Source organism: Phocoena sinus, chromosome 13 (assembly GCF_008692025.1).
Source record: "Phocoena sinus isolate mPhoSin1 chromosome 13, mPhoSin1.pri, whole genome shotgun sequence".
NCBI lineage: Eukaryota > Metazoa > Chordata > Mammalia > Artiodactyla > Phocoenidae > Phocoena > Phocoena sinus.
This window is the reverse complement of record NC_045775.1, coordinates 7,068,559-7,093,170: the sequence shown is the minus strand read 5'-3', so window position 1 is coordinate 7,093,170 and position 24,612 is coordinate 7,068,559. Positions and strand designations below refer to the sequence as shown.

Here is a 24,612-nt window from a genome sequence, read left to right as displayed (position 1 = left end):
GATCTAGTGCCCCCACCGCGACACCACGCCCCACGTTCCGCACACCGGTGGCTTCGCCCCTCCCCCAGGCCCGGCTCGCGTCCCCCCGCCCCCAGTCGCGTCCCAGACCCGGGATCTCCCCCTCCCCCCGCTCACGCCCGGCCCGGGTCCGCACCCCCGGCCCGGCCGCGCCCCGTCCCGCGTCCCCGCCCCCGGGCCGCGTTCCGGCGGCGCCACAGGCCTGCTAGGCGGGCGCGCCATGGGCAGCGGCAGCAGCCGGAGCGGCCGCGCCCTGAGGCGGCTGCGCAGCCCCGACAGCCGGCCGGCGGGGCCCGGCGGGGCAACCCCGGAGGGCGGGACGGGGCCGCCAGTCTCGGCGACGGCGGCGGCGGCGGCTCGGGAAGAGGCCTGGGAGGCGGCGGCGGAGGCGGCGGAGGGGACGGCCGGTCCCGGCCCCGCGGCGCCCCCCGACGGCGGGGACGAGACGCTTCGCCTGCTGGACCAGCTGCTGGCCGAGTCGGCGGCCTGGGGCCCCGGGGAGCTGGCCCCGCGGGGCCCGGCGCGGCCCCGACCCGCAGCCGGCGCCGGGAGCCCGGTGAGTGTCGGAGCCCGCCGAGTCGGTGCGGCAGCTGCGCCGGTTCGTGCCCCGGAGCCCCCTCCCCGCCGGCCCGCACGCCGCGCCCTGTCCCTCCGGGCCCCCCGCCCTGTTGCCCTGTCCCCCAGCCCCCGCGGCCGTCCCGCCGCGCGCTCCCTGCTCGCCCCCCTCCCGTCTCTGCCTCCTCTGGGTGCTGGTCTCACTGCCTCCAGTTTAGGGGGTGACAGTGCTGTGCTGGCAGCAGCCTTAAAAGGCAGGGAGACAGACATCCCTTAGCAGAAATGCATCTCCCAGGCTTGCTTCTGGCCAGAGCTTGCCTTTTTTTCCTTTTGGAACTGGGGCTCCTTCCAGCCTAGGTAGGGGCTGGCCAGCGGGGCTGCTTTCTTCTCAGGTACCTCCCCCTTGGCCATTCCCCCGGCACTGTCGGAGGAGGATGCTAAGAGGTGGGACCGGTAGCCAAACAGTGTTTACAAAGGCCCCTCGCGTCAGACACGTCAGGATCTTTGCCTTGTGGTCAAGCAGTTTGCATACTACTGGCTATTTTTGAGATGCTGTGCGATTTCTTTTTGGCTTCCCAATTCTCTCTTCCAGAACACTTGTAATAACATCCCCGCTGTTCTAGAAAAACAATAAAAGTGAGCACTCTCGTATGGCAACAGCCTTCACTCCAGCAGAGCTGAATGAACAAGATCTGTGATATCAGCTCCTGGGCTTGGGGAGGATGTCCAAGGCAGTTCCCCCCTTCCCCGGAGTCCTGCAGGCTTTGCTTAACAACTGCTGGGACCAGAAGGAGGTGTCTTCCGGGGCAGCCACCAAGCAGTGGAATCCTGGAAGCTCCTCAGTGAGGTGGGGAGGGGTGGGTGGAAAGGACTGGGCCAACCCGGACACTGCAGGGTCTTCCTCCCCTGTCCTCCTGCCCAGCCCCTGCTGCCCTCCCAAAGTGAGCTCCAGCAAGTGGGACCCAATTATATAACAAGATTCCTTTAAGATTACATCAGAGTTCCATTATATAACCCTCAAAATGGATAAACAGTTGAGAAATTTTGGGGGAAATTCTGAGACGGCATGGAAGCAATGTTTTAGGGATCAGTGGTCAAGTGCTTTGGAAACTTCAGAAGCGAAAATGGAAAGAAAACAGAGAGAATGGATTTCCCTCCCCTGTCCCCACCCCCATTCGCTGAGTATCACAGCAACTCCTAGGGTGCATGGGCTGCCTTACTCATTCTTTCAGTCATTTCTCAGGTACTGCTTGAGCACTTACTGTGTGCCGGGCATCGCTCTGGGTGCTAGAGATGAACACTGATGGCACGCAGTCCTTGCCCTCAAGAAGTTGACAGTGTAATGGGGGAGAGGGATCTGCAAACAAAAAGTAGAATACCTGTGGGCAGCCTGTAGAGAGAGTCCACAGGAGGAGCACCTGGTCCTCTGGAGAAGTCAGGTCGGCATACCGGCAGGACAGCACTTGAGCTGGATCTGGAAGGGTCTGTGGCCCTAGCCAGGCAAACAAGCAGCAAAGGGCATTTGGGCAGAGAGAAACCTGCGAGCAAAGGCAGTGGCGGCGGGGGCATAGGGTACCCAGGGTGTGGGAGGGAGCATGGGAGTTGAAGAGGTTGGGAAGGGTGAATGCCAGGCTACGGACATGTCACGCTAGGAGTATTCCCTGCTGAGGAGTTTGGACTTTACCGTAAAAGCCGTGGGTATCTTTGAAGGACTAAGGGGAGTGACATTTTGTGTCTTAGGAAGGTTGGACCAACAGCCATGGGGAGGATGAACCAGGCAGAGTAAGGACTAGGGGCAGGATGTCCAACTGGGGCTGCTTCAGCGGTCCAGACAGGCAGGTGCTGAGGGCAGCAGCGCAGTGCGAGGGCTGAAGGGGTTGGAGTCGAGAGAGACTAGGAGGTGAAGTCAGCCAGCTGGGGCTGCTCTTTTGGGTGCGGATTGTTTGTAGCTTCTGTACCGTAGATGTTTCTTTTTGGTGTGTTTTTTTTTTGTTTGTTTGTTTGTTTTTTGGCGGTACGCGGGCCTCTCACTGCTGTGGCCTCTCCCGTTGCGGAGCACAGGCTCCGGACGCGCAGGCTTAGCGGCCATGGCTCACGGGCCCAGCTGCTCCGCGGCATGTGGGATCTTTGCGGACCGGGGCACGAACCCGCATCCCCTGCATCAGCAGGCGGACTCCCAACCACTGCGCCACCAGGGAAGCCCCTAACCATGGAGTTTTCCAGCTCTTATTGTGTATATGTTCCGAATCAAGGTAAATTTTTCTCTTACATTTTGGTAGAAGCAACTTTCAGTTAAATATTTTTTTTTTTTGGTCTGTGAACCATAATACTTTGTAATGAAACACTAGGTAAGAGGATTTTCACTCTGGATTGTAAATTTAGGAAAAATTATGGGTAAATTTGAGGTAAGACACAAATGTGAAGGATACAGTAGTCTCTCTGCACTGGGGCTGTGTTACAAATCCCCATGTCCAAGAAACAGGATCTCAGGGAGAAAATGGGATGAATGAGGCCAAGGCCACTGGGGAACCCGTGACAGTCTGTGTGTGGATTTACATTCACTGAAATATAACTACTGAGACACTTTCCCAAATAAAGAGCATTTCCATGATATTCCTAGTTTCCAGTCCAGTTCCATAAACTCTTGGTACCAGTACATGTCAGCTAGAAAGAAGTCTTTCCCTTCATGCAGTTTTAAGTTTGGGTGCGTGTTCACTGCAGAGACGCGCATGAGATGTTCGATTTCCTGTCAGATTTCCTGTCAGATGACGTGCACAGTAGGGAAGGGGAAGGAGGATTACGTCCGTTGGGCACCTGTTCTGTGTTAAGGACTGAATTAGGTACTTCCTGGTCATTGTCCCACGTTCCCCTCTTCAAACAGCCTTTTAGATAAATAGTGCTTTCTATTTTACAAACAAGGCCATCTCAGTCCCAGGAGATTGATAACATACCCAAAGCCACACAGCCAGTAAGTGGGGGTAGCAGAGTTTGTAGCAGGCCTGCCGGGCTCCAGCCCCTCCGTAGACAACCTGGAACGTTCCATGCCTTTTCCGTTTTCCAGATGTCCAAGTCACAAGGCAGATCCCGCACTTCCAGTGCTCTGCTCACAGTGGCACTAATGCCTGGCCCGTTTTTCTTTACATTTTTTTTTTAACGTTCAGTAATCCCTAGCATTCCCCAAGCAAACTCATCAAGAACCTGTATTTTGTCTGATAAAAGTACCACCCGTCTTGCCCTCATAATACCCCCTGAATGTTATTTTCGGCAGCCTCCTTATTCATTCAGATGTTTAGGTGCTTCGGGGTCCTACAGTTTTTACTAAAAGTTGTGAGACTCCCAATTATTCACTTAGTACATCTGTCACCAGCATCCTTTTACTTGAGCATTTTCATGAGCCCCTGCATGTAAGCATGTTGCTGGTTGCATGGGGGCAGAAGCAGAAGAACAAAGAGGCAAAAGACTCAGAGAGAGTCCTTTCCCCATCCTGTATCAGGTTTGATTCCTATGAAACAGAGGGCTTTGCAGTTCACTTACAGTCACTCGGAAATTGTTCAGATGTTGTAATACAGCCGCTACTCATTCAGGCTGTTCTAACAGCCGGCTCCTTACATCCATTGCTTTGCTTAATCCTCATCAGAATAGGTTCCTGCCAAATTGGTGTCGCCTCCCCCCAACTTCATGTCGGAGGGGAGTGTACAAGGCCCAGAGAGGTAGTTCACTTGGCCAGTATCGTGCAGTTTGAAAGAGCCAGTCGGAGTCATTCTGACTATACCTCTGTAGAGCACTGTGTATACTGGAATTTTAACTGAGTGAATTTGCCATCAGGAGGGATTCTCATTTGTTCCCTGATTCCTCTGGTGTTCAGTTTTTCTCTGAGATAGGTCTCCATACCCCGGCTTCCGTGATTGCGTACAAGATGTGTTCCAGTCTCTAAAGATGTGTTCAGCCCAGAAAAGGTTATGCTTACTTTTAAGTGTTTGTTTTTGAAGTTAGAATAGGTAATATACATGCACATGAGAAAAAAAATTGTTCTTGGTTGTTCTCTGCAATAAAATACTTAAAATGATCTTATTCATGAGAGATGTGGGTTTTTAAAAAAAATATTTTATTCATTTATTTATTTAGGCTGCGCCAGGTCTTAGTTGTGGCATGTGGGCTCATAGTTGTGGCACATGGGCTTCTTAGTTGCGGCATGCATGCGGGATCTAGTTCCCTGACCAGAGATCAAACCTGGGTCCCCTGCATTGGAAGTGCAGAGTCTTACCTACTGGACCACCAAGGAAGTCCCACATGAGAGGTTTTAAATAAAAAGATAAGCCCTATATTAGCTTCACTCTACAATTGTAACGGAATATATGCTCATTGCAGAAAAATTGGAAAACAGAAAAAATATATAATAAAAAAATATATAGAAAAGGAAATAAAAATTGCTCATAGGACTTCCCTGCTGGTGCAGTGGTTAAGAATCCACCTGCCAACACAGGGGACATGGGTTCGATCCCTGGTCCGGGAAGATCCCACATGCCACGGAGCAACTAAGCCCGTGCGCCACAACTACTGAGCCTGCTCTCTAGAGCCCACGAGCCACAACTACTGAGCCCGCACGCCTAGAGCCCGTGCTCCACAACAAGAGAAGCCACCGCAATGAGAAGCCCACGCACCACAGCGAAGAGTAGCCCCTGCTCGCCGCAACTAGAGAAAGCCCGCGCGCAGCAACGAAGACCCAATGCAGCCAAAAATAAATAAAAAAATAAAGTTCCCTTAAAAAAAAAAGAGCATAGTGTAGATATACAATTTATAGCATCCTTTTATTTAGCATTATAGTATAAGCGTTTCTCCCATCATAATGTCTTCATAATTTGCCCACCATCCAGAGGTAGTGTTATTTAATTAATCTCTTATTATGAGACATTCAGGCTGTTTCCAGGTAGGTTTTTTTGTTTGCGTATTTTTTGCCAATATTGAGAACCTTCTTTTATTGGCCATGCCGCGTCGTGGCTTGCGTGACCTTAGTTCCCCGATCAGGGATTGAACCGTGCCCCCTGCAATGGGAGCGTGTAGTCCTAACCACTGGACCACCAGAGAATTCCCGTAATGTTGAGAATCTGAAGAAAATTGTATAGGCAAAGACCATATTGCATCATTAACAATTTAAAATGTTTCCCACTATACTCTTTAACTTATCAGCTGTCACCTGTTTTCATTTCTTTTGTTCTTTTTTTTTTTGACATCTTTATTGGAGTATAAGTGCTTTACAATGGTGTGTTAGTTTCTGCTTTATAACAAAGTGAATCAGTTATACATATACATATGTTCCCATATCTCTTCCCTCTTGCGTCTCCCTCCCACCCTCCCTACCCCACCCCTCTAGGTGGTCACAAAGCACCGAGCTGATCTCCCTGTGCTATGCGGCTGCTTCCCACTAGCTACCTATTTTACGTTTGGTAGTGTATATATGTCCATGCCACTCTCTCACTTTGGCACAGCTTTTAAAGATATATATCATTGAATATAACAGAGTCTTAAAATTTTTTTACGTAATCTATCTCATAAGCGGCTTTTCATGCTGTTGCATAATATTCTTCGTTATTATTTTAATGAATGCAAAATATTTCATCAAGTTCACGTACTTTAATTCACTAAAGCACCTATTACTGTTCTAGACTAATTTTCAACTTGTTCCTGGGCAGTCTTAGGTGCCCAAGGCAGAATTCCTTTCCCAAAGTCAGAAGAACTTCAAAATCAACAGTATTTTAGTGAGATGTTGAAACTGAAAACTATTTACGGTGGGAGAATTATGTGTGAAAATCTAAGGGTTTGGATTTGTCTTGTATTAAGTTATTTAATCAAACTGTGATTTTTTAAAAAAATGCAGCAGTATCTCTCTCAATCAGTGGTCTATTAGTTAGAAAAATGTACCATCTAATACTGGTCTATCTATTCAACGTTTATTTTTTGAGCACCTACGTGTGCCAGGTACTGTTCTAGGTGCTGGTTATACATAAGTGAACTAAACAGACAAAACCTTCACTAACCTTCAGTCATGGAAGTCCAACAGTGAACAAGATAAAGTATAAAGAACAAAAAAGCAGTAGGGGCTGGGGAGAGCAGGAGTGGGCCTACTCTCAGCAGGTCAGAGCTGGGAGAGACAGGGTGGTGGCCTGGTGCCCGGGGAGAGAACAGTGAGCCTTGTGGCCACCGGAAGGCCTTGGCTTTTTTTGGGGGGTAGGGGGTGGGATCATACCGGTGCCCCCTGCATTGGGAGCGCAGAATCTTAACCACTGGACCACCAGGGAAGTCCAAGGCCTTGGCTTTTACTTTGAATGAGGTAGAGAAGGCTGGAGGAATTCTGAACAGCGGATGACATGATCTGGTTTGTTTTAAGGCTCACCCTGGCTGCCCTGTTGAAGACAGCCTGGGATGGGATGGAGGGGCCAAAGCTGGGAGCAGAGCTGGGAAGCTTTTGCAGGAATCCAAGTGAGAAGAGGGATTGGTTTGGACTAGCGTGGTAGTGAGTGAGCTGGGAAGGACTGGTTGGCATATGGACCTAGATTAGAACTAGAGACAGCCAGTTTACTAATGGATTGGCTCTGGGTTGTGTGAGAAAGGAGTCAGAGGACCCCAAAGTGTTTGGCTTGAGCAGCTAGAAGGACGTAGTTGCCATTAACTGACATGGGAAATGTGGAAGGGGTAGGGTTTGAATGTTGTGAATCAGGAAGTTGTTTTAGAATATGTTAAATTTGAGATGTGTGCTAGGCATCTACATAGAGATATCAATTGAAAAGATCTTTGTAAGAGTTTGGCATTCAGGGGAGAGGCTGGGTTTGGACTTATAAATTTGGCAGCCATTAAAACATAGAAGGGTTGAGATTAGATCAGACCACCAGTAATACTGAGGTCGGCCAACACCTGAGTGTGTGCCAGGTACTGCTCTGGGTGTTTATGTGTGTGACCTGTGTTCAGAGGTAGAGAAGATGAGGGGACATCCTAAAGGGAAGAAAACCAAGAGGATGCAGGTCTGGAAGCCAAGGGAGGAAAGTATGTCAAGGAGGAGGTAGTGACCAGCTCTTGTAAATGCTGCTCGATGGGACGAGTGAGGTGAAGTCTGAAAGCTGACCATTGCATCTGGCGGCTTGGAGGTCCCTGGTGCCTTGGCCAGTGCCGTTTCAGTGGAGCGATGCGGGAAGCGTGATGGGCTGGCCTTCATGGAGAATGGGAGGTGAGGCACTGGAGAGTAGCCAGGGCCTTCAGGAAGGTTCTTTTTACAGTGCAGTGTTGGTGGGTAGCCATAAGGATGGCTCCATTAGGACACTGAGTTAACCATAAAATCTCAGTCCCAGAATGGGCTAGATAAAAGAAGTTTGGGGGATTAAATGTGCTAGTGAAATTCAAGGGCACCCTTAAAGAGGATATTCTGATTCAGTCTAATAGATATAAATTCAGTGTTTTTACTGCCAGGTAATAATTCATGCTCCCCCACGCCGCCTAATAAATCTTAGTCACTCAAGATCTAGGGAAGATCATTGTCTGTCTTCTAGGCTGAATGAATCCACTGTCCACCATTTTTGCAAAGGCTCCATTTTGCTCTAGCGAAGGAGGACCAGGGTAACTCTTTCTTGTCGTTTACCGTCAGCCAGGGCTTCCCAGTAATCCTGGCTCACAGCTGCTGTGGGATGTGAAGGTGAAAAGAGGCATCAAAATGATTACGTGGCCGGAAAGCAGATCCACCAGAGGGCTTTGAAAGTGATGGATACTCTAATGGACTTTTGGCAAAAAGCCACTATTTTGAAGACAGTTACCATCTGTCCGCCTTCAGATCTCTAGCAAAGAACACAAATTTAAGTGGCAGTAAGTGGTATTTGATCAGCCTAGGAGTCACAGGAGAGTAAAGTGTAGTGCTGACCCCCAAGGCTCATACCGTGTTGGGGGAGGGTTGTGAAGTGAGCGTTCCTCATGGAAGCCCTGGAGTGGAGGTAAGTAGGAATTATTACATACAAGGAGTTGAATAATCCCATCCAAGGCAGAAGTCTTCGCATCCAAGAAGACCTGGCATCTGAGTTGGTTGTGAAGGATCGGTAGAATTTTCCAGCAGTCAGTAAAGGAGGGAGCATTCCATAAAGAGCGAGCCGCATGTAGAAAAACCCAGAGGGACCAAGTGCTTTAGGAGAACAGCAGCAAGGTGATGATGGCTGGACGGAGCGCAGAAGACAACGAGATCGGTTTGGGTCATGATTTCACAGCCCTCTAGGCTAAAGGGTTGAACTTTATCCTGTAGGCAACAGGGAGCTAGTGGAAATTTAGTGTTTTTTATTTTTAAATGATTATTTAAAAAATCAGAATAGCACCTGAGTGCTAAGAAGGCAGCCTCCAGCCCAAGGCTACCATTCAGATTCCCGGCAGACTCGGCCGCTTCGGTTTCTTCGCAGTTTGAGAATCACAGACTGCCGGAGCTGAAGGGACCTTAGAGACCACCGAGGCTACCTTCTCATTTACATCCCAGGCCTTTGGGTCCCAGCAGGGTGATTGCCCAAATCCCCAGCAGGACCAGGATCCATGCCAGGTCATCTGCCTCCGGGGGTGAGGATCCGGCTGCCCGTGTGAAAATGCGTTTGCAGGTGCTTCATGAGGTGTTATAACGCTGTAGATACGTAATTGATCGTTATTTTCCTTCAGTCCCACCCTTTATCTTTTCCAGGTCTCCCCGGCCTTCTGTCTCTGGAAGCACTTTCCTGAAGCAAGGCCTGGGGAGGGGAGGTGGGCGCCCTAGGACTGGTGGCTTCAGAGTCAGCCTCCTTTTGCAAAAGTCCTTTGTCACTTCAGGAACGCAGAGCAGCCCTCGCAGCAGAGTCCGCTGGGCCTGCAGCGTGTACTGCCTGGGAAGCCATGAAGTGGAGCCGTGTGGGGACAGGAGCGGCCCCGGGGGTGAGAGGACTGAACCCGACTGGCAAAGTGCTGAAACCTGCCAAGGCGGGGAGATTCGGTACCCAGAGACCGAGTTCACTCTTCTCTCCACTGCATGTGTTAACATTTCCATAATGAAGCATAAGCAAACCTGGGCTCCAAAGAAGGACAGTTCTTAGAGAGGAAGGGGGAAGTCTACTGATAAAACACAACAGGGTGGATGGGTCTCAGGCTCGTCGTGCGGCGTGAAAGAAGCCAGGCAAAAAAGGGTGCATGCTGTCTGACCCCATGTCTTTAGGCTTCTAGAGAGGGCACACGGGTGTGCGGTGACAGGGCCCGACTAGTGGCCGCCTGGAGATGGGAAGGCAGAGGAGGAAAGCAGGGAGCATCACCGGGGGTGATGGATGTGGTTCAACAGTGGACACACCTGTCAAACCTGTCAGATCGTATTCTGCAGACGTTTGCAGCTTGTTCCAGGTCAACTATATATATTATTGATATGGGTACTTTAAGAGTTAAGGGGAGAACTCTTTAAACAGAAGAAGCAGGATACACATATTGTTAAATAAAATATTCAGTGGATTTTCTAAAGATTAACCACTGATGCTTCACTTTTTTTCAAAAAATCCTAGTTGTAAGAGTCAGAGGAGACTTTTTTTAATTAATTAATTTATTGATTTTTGTCTGCGTTGGTCCTCATTGGTGCACGCAGGCTTTCTCTAGTTGCGGTGTGCGGGCTTTGTTGTGGAGCACGGGCTCTAGAGCGCAGGCTCAGTAGTTGCAGCGCACGGGCTTAGTTGCTCCGCGGCACGTGGGATCCTCCTGGACCGGGGCTCGAACGTGTGTCCCCTGCATTGGCAGGCGGATTCTTAACCACTGCACCACCAGGGAAGGCCCAGAGAAGACTTTAAGAAGTCATCTTACTCAGTTCTTCCTCAGATGTTTTCTGCTTCTTGTTCAGCTGTGGTGTGAGTTTTTCAAAGCCCCCCTAGGATCTTGAGTGATGACACATCACACGCTCATCCTGAGTTCTGCCGGGTTCCCACGGCCCCAGTCCAGGCGCCATGGCCTCCCCAGGGTCCAGATGTGTCCTACCGAGCAGGCGTGGCAGGCTTCCTGCTGGCTGGGAGCTTGTGTCCGCACTAGGTCTGGAGCAGCCGCCAGGGGCTGCTGTGTCTTTGCTTTTCACAAGCTCCCGAGCCGCTTCAGCAAGTTGGATCTTCTGGGAGGCCTGCCTAACACATTTTGCGTCTGAGAAAGTCAAGTTAAAGGCTTAAACTGACGAGAGGAAGAACCACACGTTCAAACCACAGAGAGAATCACAGGTAAAGAAATGAAAGATACAACAAAGCTGAGCTGTCAGGGAAATTAGAAAAGAAAGAGTATGGCCTTCTGTGTGAGTGCAGCCTTGGGGCGTCCAGGCCACATACTTGATGCACCACATCATCGCGGCCCTGCAGCTGGCAGTGTGTCCCCGTTAGTACTGAGTAGAGCAGGGCAGAGAAGTGGAAACTGGCTGACGATGCAAATGTTTGATTCCGATTTCTTGCTCTTTCACTCAGTTGCCCTCCTGATGGGAGAAACCATATCTGTAACAACTCTTACAAAACCTGGTGGTGAGAGGAAAAGCCCCAGCAGGTGATGGCAAAAGCTGGTTCCAGCAGAAATGGACAAGAGGGAACTAGGGTCCCTATTGGATGACTTCATAAAAAGTAGCTGAAGGGTAGTTTGAGTAAAAGTATTACTTTACTTCTCTGTTGTCCCTGAGAAAATAACCAGCCTCAGTGGCTGAAAACTGCAGGGAGGAAGATTGGTGTCAATATTATACGAGAGAACTTTCTCATGTGCCCAAGAGAATTGAAAGGAGGGTCTCAAAGAGATACCTGTGCACCCGTGTTCATAGAAGCATTGTTCACAAGAGCCAAAAAGTGGAAGCCACCCAGTGTCCCTTGATGAATGAATGGATAACACAGCATGGTATACACGTACAGTGGTATATTATTCAGCCTTAAAAAGGAACGAGGTTCTGGCACGTGCTGCAACATGGATGAACCTCGAGGACATTACGCGGAGTGAACTAAGCCGGGCAGAAGAGGGCGAATACTGTATGATTCCACTCAGGTGAGGCACTAAAGGACCCATTTCTGTCGGACAGGAAGTACAGTGGTGGTTACTGGGGTTTGGGGGATGAGAGTTGTTGTTTAATGTGGACAGGGGTTCAGTTCTGCAAGATGAAGTTTGCGAGATTGGTTAACGTACTTCACTCTCCTGAACCGTACGCTTACAAATGGTTAAGATGGTAAATTTCAGGTTAAGATGGTTTAAGATGTGTGTATTTTACCACAATTAATTGTGGTAAAAGAATTTTCAGCTAGTCTGAGCTGCCGAGCAGGAATGGGCTGCTTCGGGAGGTGGTGGAGGTGAGTGCGTGTGTGTACGTGTGCACGCACGCGTGTGCGTGCCTGTGTGACTTCCCCTCCTCTCCCTCATCTTCGTCGCCCCTCCCTACACTCTCTCTTCCCACTGTGAATTCCTTGCTGACTTGGGAGTCATCTCCTCTTCATCTTTACACTCCCCAAAGGCACGAATGTTCCAAGGAATATGCAGGGAATACTGAATCCCCGGGGCAAGATCACCAGCCACTAGCAGACACCAGCCGGCCCCGCAGGTGCCCCTGGAAGGAAGTTGTGCACCTTCGCTGTGCAGCGCACCTCCACGTGGAGAGAGCGCCAGGCAGGCAGGACAGGCTCTTCTGGCCAATGCGTGGGGGTGCCTGTAGTGGCAGGCGGCTGCCACGGCCCATGCCACAGGGCCCGTGTGGCGGGACACACCCAGGGTCAGCTTGCTTCTGTTTACCACCACTAACTAACATTTCCCAAGAAACACATCAGAACTAGTTTCTCAGGGAAGCGTATGCTGTCCTGGAACCTCTCAGGCCTCGAACACCGAGGTCTTCCCTGCGCTCTCCTCCTCACGCCTTCAGGTTCTCTTCTAGCAGGGCTGTGTCAGAGGCTACTCTGGGCTGGACGTTGGGTCAGATGTTCGTAACGGTGTTTCCTGGTCACTTACAGGATAGGCATTATACCAAGGATGAGACAGAAGAGAGAGAGAGAGAGAATCTTTCGTATCTCTGCAGCCCTGAAGGCTCAGTACCTATTACACAAATGAGTAAACTGAGGGTTAAACTGATTGCACAAAGGTTTATAGCCCCCGTCTGTGCTCTTATCATTTTGCCCATTGTTAACATGTCTAAGACTTAACTCCTCTGGTGACATTGCGCTTCAGAAGTATAGGGTGTGGATCTCCACAGCAGCTGACAGAGCACTGGGCACACTGGGGTACTGATGATTGATTAATACCTGGTGATTGATTAATCCCTGGGACTAAGCCTCAGAATAGGAGGGTGGAGGGGGACTTCAAAAAAGAATTTGGAGAGGACGTAAGCAGCTTCCTGTGGGGGCAAAAGCCCAGTTCTGCCTATTGGCGGTGTAGGATTACGTGCACAGGGAGCACAGTGGGGAGCTCATCCTGCTCTACTATTAAAAGGAAAAAACAAAACCTTGAAAACTCCCCAGTGTCTGCAGAATACTAAGACTCTTGATTAACAATTTATTTAGGATTAGTATCTCTCTCCCATTTGTTTGTCTTTTTGTGTTGCTTCCAGAGAGAATCTCTCAGTTTGACCTTCCAGGTAACTGAGCTTCTCTTCAGCTGTGTCTAATTTACTCTTCAGAACACCTACTGAGATTTTACTTTCTTCCATCATAGACGGCATCTCCAAAATCTCTAGCTGGTTATCTTGCACAACAGCTTATTCTTGTTTGGCTGAGACTGTGAAACTTTCTCCTTTTAAAGTCACTTTCACTCTCTGCTCTAATAACTTTTTTCTCAGGTTTAATTCTTTGAACTGATGAGTTTGGTTCCTGCCTCCACGTGTCACAGAGGAGGGTCAGGATATGCTCCTGGTGAGTGTGGCCATCGTTAGTGGTCTGGGAACAGTTTCCTGTGCTTCCTGGTGTCAGCGGCTGCCCATGCTACCCCCCCCTCCTGTCCCAGTCTGGGGGATGCACCTCTGTGCCCTGTCATTTGCACAAGCAGGCCCCTCCTCTCTGACCCTTGCCCCAAGACCCTCTCCTGCTCTGGTGTCTGTCTCCTCTGAACTTGGAGCCCCCAAAGCTGCTGCTTTGTCCAGCAGCCCCCTCCTGTGTGTGCTGGGGGCTGTGGTTTCCTCCATCGATCTAACCCAGTCTGTCTTCCAACAACCCCTACTACCGGCCTTCCCTGGTGGCGCAGTGGTTAAGAATCTGCCTGCTATGCAGGGGACACAGGTTTGAGCCCTGGTCCGGGAAGATCCCACATGCCACAGAGCAACTAAGCCTGTGCGCCACAACTACTGAGCCTGTGCTCTAGAGCCTGTGAGCCACAACTACTGAGCCTGCTCGCTTAGAGCCTGTGCTCTGCAACAAGAGAAGCCACTGCAATGAGAAGCTTGTGCACCACAATGAAGAGTAGCCCCCGCTCGCCGCCACTGGAGAAAGCCCGTGTGCAGCGACAAAGACCCAACACAGCCAAAAATAAATAAAAATTTAAAAATTTATATTAATAAAAGCTCTACTACTTTCTAGTCTTGCAGTACTGTTCGAGATTTGTGAGTTGTTTTGTTTGTTTTGTTTTGTTTTTTGCTTATGGCCTTTTCTGTCATTTCTAAGGATTTGTGATGAAAGCGGGAAGCGGGCCTGCATGTTTGGTTTACCATTGTAATCACGACTTCTGATGACCCGTGCACTTGTAGTCCACACCTCGGTGTCTGGCATTGGATTTTTCTCTAGTTGTGTCATCACACTAGTTTTTTTCTGCCCAGCTGTGAGCTGCTCTGGGCAAGGACCATATCCTATATGGGTAATAGAACATGGCACACAACAGGGCACATGGACTTGATGAATGCTTATTCACGACCTCTGACAACTCCGTGTATTTGCATATGCAAATATGTTCCTTATCTGAAGTGCCCTTCCCCTTTTCCACCTGGTAAACCCCTACTCTTTCAAAACTCCAGCTAAAATGTCACTCTTGCCACTCTTCTTGGAAACCTCCCATGGTGTTTTTCCCATTCAGAGTTGGTTTCCCCTCCTCTCCCAGCCCTTTATAACTCGGCTACAGAATTTATCACATAGCATCGCATTGCATTTTTATGAGACTCTCCCCGTGAACTGTGAGCTCCTTGAAGACTGGGTTCTTGACAGTCGTGGCCTGTCCTGGGGGGCACTGCTTGTGCCAATGGGGGATCTTGTGCACAAAGCAGGCTGACGTCTGGCTGGGCCATGGCCTTGCTCAGCTTCATGGGTCAAAGGCTGGTGTCCACAGTGCCCTCAAGTGCCTTATGCTGGGAACACAGTATGGAAAGTTATTCAGACCCCTCTGCTGGTGAAAACAACTTAATATACTGGATATAATTAATGTAGTAAGAGTGTCATTGAAACATTAAGTGGCTGGTGAGATAGTGAGGAATTACCAGCCCAGATCCAAGAAAGGCAGAATCAGAGATGCAAATGAGACGTTGGGCTGCATTTGCTTCAGGTGAACTTGAGCTTTGGGTCTGATGGTGTCCAGCAGTAAAGGGAACAGAATTTAGGGACCAATGAAAGTAATAGTAGATCCTTCCCTCACAAATCCAGGACCTTCGGGGGACTGCAAGGAAAAGTGTCACAGCACAGAACAGTGAAGGAAGGTAGAAAAGCCACAATCTAGCTGCCTCTTAAGGTTTGCAGCCCCAGTTCCCATCACCTAGGTGGTCCAAAATACCTGAATGCATGGATTTAATTTCAAGTGGCCCCAGACCAGGAGTGCCCCCTCGTGCCCGGACAGAGTAAGCTCATGTCCTCTCTGGAGGAAGGCATGTTCCTCTCAGGACAGAGACCACCCACAAAGTGTTTTCAAGGCTAATGAGCATCAAACAAGAAAAAATAACCAACCAGCCAGAGAACCAAGTGAACACTAGAAGAAACAAAGACAACAAAAATAGACCAATGAAGACTTCAGTTATTTATTTGGATTACCAGACACAGATTATAATCAACTATGTTCATTTTATCTTATTTAAGGGAAATACCTTTGAAGGACCAGGACCTCTAGAAAGTGCCCTAGCATATTTTAAAAAGAACCAGATAGAACTTGAAGAAATGAAAAATACAATAAACAAAATTAAAGATTCTGATGGTTTGGGTTAACAGGAAATTAGACAGAGAAGAAGAGAAGATCAGTGCCCTGGAAGACAGAACTGAAGAAATGACCTACACAGAGAGACCAGGAACTGATAAAGGACAACTTGAGAAAAAGCCAAAGCAAACCTAATATTACATTTGAAATAATGAAAACTTTCCCTTTCAATAAAGGAACAAGACAGAGATGCCTGTTATCATTTCTTTTCAAGGTAGTACTGGAGGTCCTAGCCAGTGCAGAAGGGCTAGGTGAAAAGTGTGTTTCCCTTCTGGGACCAGAAGGGAAAAAATCAAATGGCCATTTTTCTCAGATAATGTGAACGGGAAGAAAGACAGTCCAAAAGAATCTACAAATAAGTTATTAGGACTAATAAGAGAGTTTCGTAAGACTGGTGAACACAAAATGTATATATTTCAATCATATATCTGCAGAAACAAACAGGAAGAAAATAAAATTTTATTTCAAAAAGGATAATATCAAGTATCTAGAAATTGGTCTAAAAAGAGATATCTATGACCTCTACAGGGAAAATAAGACTTCTTAAAAGACATTAAAGAAATCCTAAATGAATGGAGAGGTGTTCCCTGTTTTTAAACTGGAAGACTTGTTATTATAGATATCAAGTCTGCCTAAAATGATCTGTATATTAATTCAACCCCAACAAAATCCCCAAGGGGGACAAACTGACTGCAGTACACATATAAGGAGGTGCAAAGAACCGGGAAGAGTCCAGGCTTATTCTAAAGCTGTGGTAATTGAGACGGGGTGGTGCTGGCACAGGACAGGCATGGACCATTGGAAGAGTTTGCAGACAGACACGTGCGACGTCTGTGCACCCTTGACTGAGAACAGAGAAGGCACAGCCGAGCAGCAGGGCAGGCTGCCAGGCAGTGCCTAGATGGACGTCAGGACTTCGACTCCTGGAGTGAGAGATGGGGACATGCTGGCCGTTAGCTGCCGGGGAGGTGGGGAGTCTCTTGGTGTGAGCTGTGTAGGTCACTCCTCTCTCCCAGCCTCAGCTTCCCACATGCAAAATAGGCAGATGCAATAGACAGCAGGGGAGCCTTTCCACTTTCCAGCTCTGGTTTATTCAGCCCTGGGTTGAATGTGGTGGCCGTCTGTCAGCACAAAGCCAGGGCAAAGACAGGCTGCACCACTGACAACCTTCTGATGCCTCTTCCTTTTGTCTTTCTGAAGGTGTCCCCGAAACGGAGCACTGAAGACCACCCAGAGAGCAGCAGTGTCTCTGAGTAAGTACAGGGGCGGCGGGGGCGGGAAGCACATCTCCACCAGAGTCACAGCCACCCTACCCCCCGCCCTCCCCATGCCTCCGCATCCCAGGCCCTGGCCCCACCCATTCACTCAGAAGCTATTTGCAGTGGCTCATCTGTAAATGAGGCACAGTCCTTGGCCTTCAGGAGTTTACAGCCTAGAAGGATGGCAGGTGGGTCCCCCGTAATCCCATTACAGCGTTAGCAGGAAAACACATTTGAAACTCCTGGAAAGTGTCATCTGAGGACCCCAGGCCCAGAGACCAGGCCTTCTCTGTCTGCACGGCCCTGGGCTGTAGGAGGATTCCAGGGCCCCAGGAGCAGCCAGCACCGGGAAGCTGTGCGGGGGGACCTTGGGCCTCTGGCTCATTGTGCCCTTGGCTTCCTCATCTCTAATTGGCTCAGGTGATCGGCCCTGGGTCACTGGGAGGTAGGTGAGTGTGATGCTCAAGACCAGAGATGTGAAAATTCTGGCTCAACAGCTATTTTTATTACCAATTCCAAACGGCTCAGGGCCAGAACTTTGCCGGTTTCCCTTATTTAACAAACATTTGAGGAGACCTTCTCCCGAAGATTGGGGTCTCTTCACACGGGCTCAGGGGAGGTCTGAAAGGGGACAGAACTGCCGAGGGCTCGTGGAGGAGCTGATGTTTAAGTGGCTCACAGGACACGTATTTTCACCAAGGAGAGAGGAGGGCGGTGCGTTCCAGGTGGTGAGATCCACAAGCAAGACACAGAGGTCTGAACAGGACACCACGCACAGGCTGGTGACATTTAGCACAGGGTCTGGGGAGAGAAGGAGGGCCTTGAAGGCCAAGTGGAAACCGTGGGCCACTGCTGTCCAGCCAGAGGACGCTGGGGTCAGCTCTGGGCGCTGGGACTCCACCGTGGCCGCGGAGGTAAAGCAGTGAGCACATGTACATGGGCTCCACCCCTTGCCAAGGGCAGCGCTTCACTCAGCAGAGAGGAGCATCCCTCCCGGTCCCCCCTCACAGGCCCTGCCCTTCACTTGTTTTGCAAACCGTCACAGGCTCCGCTTAGCACGGCTGCCTCCGGGTGGGCTCAGCGCCCCCGTGCACTCCCGTGCTGGACCGGGCGCTGTGTCTCGCTGCAGTGACCGGGCGCCAGGGCCGCCTCTGCTCCGCTGACCTGGACGCCCGAGCACATGGCGCGGCTGAGGACCTGGGCCCGGCGCGGTGCCAACGGAGCTCAGTCCTGCCTGCATATTTCTACTGATTGTAAAGATAACTGGCAGTGACTTTCTTAAGTTTTCATCACCCCAAGGACTTTAGGAGGATTAAGTTCTGCCTCGAACAAATTAGTTGTTTCTTCTTATTTTTAAATGAATAGGTCCCTTCACCTCACATGCGAACTCCAGGACATCCCTCACCAGGAGTACTTCATTCATTCATTCATTCACCCCCTCGATATACTTTAGTGGGAGCGCCCTGAGTGCCACGCTAGGCCCTGGACTCCAGGCTGGGTGGGTCCCAGGCTGGTCCTGGCTCAGTGGCGGCAGAGGGGAGAGCGTCATGAAGGTGAAATCAGGGCTGTGCCTCCCGGGAGCAGACTCTGAAGCCATACAGGCCTGCCCCAGGGTCTGGACTGGCAGTAGCCGCCCTCCTCTGTTCCCCAAACTTGGGCTCCCCTGCCTGTAGGGGAACCTCTCTGAGGAGGGAGCGGCGGGTGTCCTGCCACCACGCCCACTGTGGCCTCTCACTGCCAGCGGCCGGCCCTGGGCTCCTCCACACAGCCAGCGTGCGCCTCCCTCCCCGCCCCCCAGACTGGGCGCACACAGAGCGCAGCCCCCAGCACCCTCCTCTCCTGGTTCCTGCAGCACCCGCCCTTCCAGCCGCAGACAAGCTCGCCGTCCCCTTCTCCACCAGAACCCCTCAAAGCAGCGCTTCAGGGAGAAGTGTCCTAATGCGTGCAGTTCACTTTGAAATGCATCCAGAAATCAGATAAAGTAATAGACATGGGATAAAGTAAACCCAGCAAAATGTAGCAGAAAAATATTTACTTAATTGTTGAATCCAGATTTCAACTTTTTGGTATGCTTGAAAGTCTTCGTAATAAAAGGTTGAAGAGGAAAATCCTCCCAAACTCAGTTCAAATATCTCCTCCTCAGAGACTCTCACCCTCCCCTCCCTCCGTGTCGACCTGGTGAGTCTCCCTCCTTCAGCAGTGCCGGCTCCAGTTCACACCACACCTGTACGTGTAACGCAGCGGGTACCTTTGACAGCCTGTCTTACCTCTTCTTCTCACTCTCAGACACATCTCTGGGCCCTCACAGCACCAGGCACAGAGCAGGTGCTTCACAGATGCAGCTGAAGGGAACGTTCGGTGTGAACCTGGGCCTGTGGGCCTTGACCCCCAGTCCTGACTGCCCTCGATGTCGGCCACGCCCTTTCCCCAGGGTTGGGGTGTGGAAGCAACAGAGCTGAGCCAGCCGGGCTGGCTTTGAGGACAGGGCTGGGCTGGCCTGACCTGAAGTCTGTGAGGATCTGGTAACAGAAGCCTAGGGCCTGTGGAGGGGAAACAGGGATTCAGGAGCCTTCTGTCTGCAGCTGCTGCTGAAATTTGCTCATTATTTATTCTGTAAATGCTTGTGGGATACCTACTATAAGCCAGGCCTAGGCCAGGCACCCCGTTTTCCTAATGAGTAAACAGATACAAGGTATGATTTGCCCATGGTCAAAGGGCCAGTAAATTCTAGACCCAACAGACAGTACAAATGACTCGCCTCATTTTGCATGTGGCTCTGTAGCCCAATTGTAACTGATTTGCTCTCTCTGGGGAAGAGTAATGGGTTTTTGTTTTGCGTGACTTGAGGAATCTCTGACATAGTGAATTATAATTTAAACAAAGATTCAATTCTTGACTCCTCAGTCCCTCTAGGAACCATCTCTCCCTTTTAATGTTGTGCTCCCCTCCCCCAAGTAGGGGGAGACCCCACCTCGGTCTTCAGGCCCCCGGGCCGGCAGCCCCACAGCCGCTGGTGGACAGTGTTGCCCGCCAGACAGGCTAGGATGGTGTGAGGCCGAGTGGAGCCCCAGCTGCTGGGGCTGCAACACCTCCTGTCGGCCTCCCCATCAGCCTCCCCTGCCAGCCTCCCCGTCAGCCTCCCCTGCCGGCCTCCCCGTCAGCCTCCCCTGCCGGCCTCCCCGTCAGCCTCCCTTGCCAGCCCTGCCTCCTCGCCCCCTTTCTCCCCCATGTCCCAACTGCAGGGAGCGTCGGGTGCCTAGAGAGAAAGGCCTTGCTGAGCTGTGGGACCGGGTGAGGACGGTCTGTAGCCAGGTCACCATGGGACCGTGGGCAAGGCATTTCTCCCCCATCCACAGAGAGGGGGCTGGCCTGGGTGACCCCAGAGGGCTGTGCAGGAGGCACGTGTCATCTCTGGGCTTGGGGAAGTGGAGTCCCGCCGTTAGACCCTCATCCTTGCTGTTCAGCGCTGGGGGGCTTGTTAGGCGCCACACACCCTGAGGTGACAGTCAGGTGGCCCAGAGCCCAGCTCCTGCCCTACATTCCGGGACAGCAGACAGGGCCCTGGAGGCTGCTCTGAACATGTCAGGAGCGCGACGGCAGTGATCAGGTGGGCCTTAGAGATCATCCAGCCCAGCCCCCCAGCTCACATGGCAGCACGTCTCTGGCTGGCAGGTGGGAGCTCGAGGTCCCATACCTGGCAGTGGGCAGCTCTGGCCTAACTCCTCCTTCAGAGGTAGCCCCTCAGGCTGGCAGCACTCAGTTCGGCCCAGGTTTCAGACCCTCCCACCTGTCAAAGGTGCTGAAGGGGGCAAGGCCATGGCCAGGCACAGGTGGACACCGCCGTGGGACAGCCTGCAGGACAGGGAAGTCGGGGGCACAACAGAGTCCAGAAAGCCGGAGAGGGGGTGGGCAGCCGGGTCCAGGCCGGTGGGAACCACTTCCAGGGGCCCAGGCAGCAGGATGAGGATCCGGGATTTGGTCACTTAATACACTGCCCAGCAGGTTGGGGGAGCGGCCAGGATCCTGACGCCCAATCGTGTCCCAGCGTGGCAGCTCCTGTGAGACACCCCCCTCCACCCAAGGGGCAGGCACAGGGAGTGAGTCAGGCCGATGGATAGTCAAGACACAGCTCACCTTTGCTGAGGGCTGGGCAGGGTGCAAAATTCAGTGTCACAAGCTGTCCATGCATTATCTCATTTATGCCTCAGGATGAGTTTAGGAATACAGCTCCATTTTAGAGAAAATTATCACTGAGCTAGCAATTGGCAGAGCTGGGTTTCCAGCTGGGTCTTCCCACCCCCGGGCCCTCACCCTCAAGCATCACAGGCACTGGCTTCCTCACAGCGTAAGGTCTTGGGTAACATCGGGGAGATGAAACCAGAGAGTCAGGCAGGGGCCTGCTGATGGAAGAGGTTGAGGAGGTGTTCCCGGGGCAGAGGTTTTCAGTTGTAGTTTTAGGATGGATCAGAATTCCATACAGGGCCCACCGTGGTTGTCCAGTAGAGATGTGGGGTTTGAAGGTAACATCTTGTTTCCCATGTCCATGTTTCTCACCCGCAGAGCCCCAGGCAGCTGCCACAGGAGGCCTGAGAGGCAGTCAGCCATCACATACGACTACTCTGAGGAGGAGCTGATGGCCAGCATCGAGCAGGAGTACTGCTGCTAAGGCTGGTGCTGCAGCAGCCCCGTGGTCATCCAGCGGCCAGTGCGCCGTTCCTCCCGGCCCCAGCCCCAGCCGACTGGGTCTCTTAGGAACCTAAGGCTGGGCGCACACATCCCCCTGCCCTGCCCAGGGCTCTAGCTGGAGCTTAGCCACCTCCAACATGCAGTTACCCCCAGACCTTTTACAACTGCCCTCTTCAAATCCATACTCAGACAGTCCTGAACGTGGCCGGCAGCTGGCCATCATGCTTGCTGGCAAGAGGTGATCGGCTGTGCAGATCCAGGCCACAAGGAAGGCACAGGTGCTGCCCCGCAGGTGCGTGGGCAGGTGACCTGCCGGATACCTGCCCCTCCTCTCAGTCTCTGGGGAGATCCGTCTACAAGGTTCTCCTGGGTCTTGAAATGCTTCCCCTTTCTGAAGGCCCACTTGCCACCTGCTCCGAAGAAGCCTCTTTACCGAGCGTGGCTCAGACTGGACACTTTGCGAACTCTAACACACGTCCCAGAGGGCCCCAAGGAGGTTCCGCTCTGGAGGGCACGCCCAGGAGGTGCGCCTTGGTGAGCTGGAGGGCGTCGCCCTCTGTTTTGTAGATGAGTCGCCTGGAGGTGTTACTGAAATACAGATTCTGATTCTGTGGGTCTCCAGCAGGGCATGAGAGTCTGCGTTGTTTCTAACCAGCTCCCAGGCGATACCCAGGCTGCTGGATACCAGCCATGCCTGGAGTAGCAGGGACCTTGTCTGAGCTTTAGGCCTGGCTGACTCTTCCTTCCCCGGTGCTGGAGGCTGCCCAGAGCCACGACCCACCCATCTCCCCAAAGAGAGGCCTGTGCCCCTGCAGTGGGTACGGTGGGACAGGAGCCAGAGACCCCGGTTCTGATCCTCGCTCTTGCACTAACTTGCGGTCACTTCCCCCCTCTGGTCCTCAGTGAGTCCTGGAGGCGCGCCCCATCCCCCAGCTCTGACCATCAGGGATCACACAATCCCAGGCTTCCTCGGTCTCTCGTCCCCGTCCCCTGGGGGCACGGGACTGCCTTCCCTGCTGAGGGTGACCACTGGCCACACCTGGAAAGGGTCTTTAGGGCTGCCGGCTCTTCCCACCTGGAAGAAGGTAGAAAATCACAGCAGTGAGGCCAGGAGAGCCTTAGAACATTCCCAGCTGACTGATGAGAAAGCTGACACCCTGTGAATCAGGCAGGGCCTGGAGGCGGGTGCTTCTTGCACTAGACGTGCACAGAGGGCCTGCTGGGTGCCGAGCGCGGCCCCAGGCCTTCTCTTGGTCGCTGGGTGTTGCTTCTGAGCCCCAGCCTTCTGCTCTGGAGCTAAGTGTGGAACCTGCTCATGAAGGGGAGGCGGGGGAATGTGGCTGAAATAGAGGCAGGACGAAAAACATCTCCATGTCGAAGGTGACAATGACACATCGATGTCTGGAAAAGTCTCAGTGCCACACACGTGTCTCCTGGATTCTGTGGTGGCGAGTTCCTCTGAGATGCTACAAAGCCCAGGAATTTAGAGAAAACGCTCCGTTCCCAGCTCTGAGAAATGTTGTGTCCGTCCTCCTGGGGAAGAAGCCAGGCCACGGCCCTCCTTCTGCCCCTCGCACGAGTTCTCAAAGGGGCCCCGCCTGGCTCAGGTTCCCTCTCCTCACCTAAGGTGAGCTTTTCCAAGACACTCCCCTTTGATGTTCCGAAGTCTCAGAGCCATTTCTCACTGGGCTGCCATCCAGTGAGATAGCACCACTGGGTGGACGCCCCTGGGGAATTTCTGTTCAACCCCCCCCCCCCCCACCACCACTCGTTCTCACCTTCTGAGCCCCTGCTGCTGTGAGCCCGGCCCTCTGCTGGATGCCAGGGTTCGTGCAGCAAGATCCGGTCTCCACTAGTAAGGACATGCTGTTTCTAGAGGCGCACCTGTAAACGTGGACTCGCGCTGTCAAAGAACTGTAGCCAAAAGCCCTCTGAAGATCTAGCCTCTGTGGATTGGGGATGTAGCTCTTTTTCTGGGCTGGCGATAGGTAGGAGAAAAGCCTTCTTGGTTGCCTTTGAGAGAACAAGTAACGTTTGAGGCTCGGAAGTCCTGCGCTCTCCCAGGAAGGAGACGATGTAAAACCAGACCTTTGGGGTGGTGACATCTGGACCCCTGGCACCAAATCAGACCTTAACAGGTGGGCGGGGCTCAATTTTCTGGTGTGATGAAACCCCTCTGGAAACAAAAGCTGCCTTTTCTGTGACGTGTAGATCCTGGGAAGGAGCGGTGACACATTTTAAGTCCTCAAGAGATGGATGACATCCGATGGACACCCTGTGGAGCTGGTGCCCCCGGGGCGTGCACATGAGACGGAAAAAGCGTGTGGTTTCGTGTGGCACTGAGGGCACTCGGCTGCGCTTTCAAGGTCCAAACCTCCACCAAAATCAGGGGCCTGTGGTCGGCTGTCAAGAGTGGCACCACGTGGCAGCAAGGCATCCACACAGCAGGGTGTCCGCTTGGACTGGGTGTCTCTGTCCCTGGAAAGTGGCGGCTACAAAGACCCCAGCCTGGGATAACTAAGCCCGAGAGGTTTAGGACTATTTGCAGGGAACGGGAGAAACTGTAGAGGGAGGGGCTGACTTTCCTACTAATCTGGTGAGGAGAGGATTTGAGTGAAAAATAAAAATAACATGACCTTAGTAGCGCAGGTTACAGACACGTTACTTTTTTTTTTAATTTATCCAACATCTACTTGAAGAGGGCGGGTTCCAGGCCAGGCCCTGTGCCAGGTGGGCCCTGGGGGATAAAATAAAGATGTGATGCGAGTGATTAGAGTGAGGTGGGAAGAGCCGTTGCCGTCGGGGTTCCAGCATCCTCGCTGCTCCAGCATCCTCGCTGCTCCCCGTCCTTGGGCAGCTTGGATGACGGGGACTGGGCTCCCCAGGGAGGCCCTGCAGCTTCTCCCTGCCCAACGGCGCCTCTTCCTCCACCCCGGTCGCTGGGAAGCCTGAGGGACAAACGGCCGTGCGCTGTGCC

The 24,612-nt window shown here is 52.0% G+C and overlaps 1 protein-coding gene across 1 annotated transcript; it reads left to right on the top strand.

The window, feature by feature from the left end:
- Window positions 1–238: 238 nt before the first annotated feature.
- Window positions 239–24,275, top strand: CYS1 (cystin 1). Its single transcript, XM_032653369.1, has 3 exons — window positions 239–574; window positions 16,891–16,943; window positions 21,510–24,275. The coding sequence occupies exons 1-3, from the start codon at window positions 239–241 to the stop codon at window positions 21,613–21,615; spliced, it is 495 nt and encodes a 164-aa protein (XP_032509260.1). The 3' UTR covers window positions 21,616–24,275.
- The last annotated feature ends 337 nt before the right edge of the window (window positions 24,276–24,612 follow it).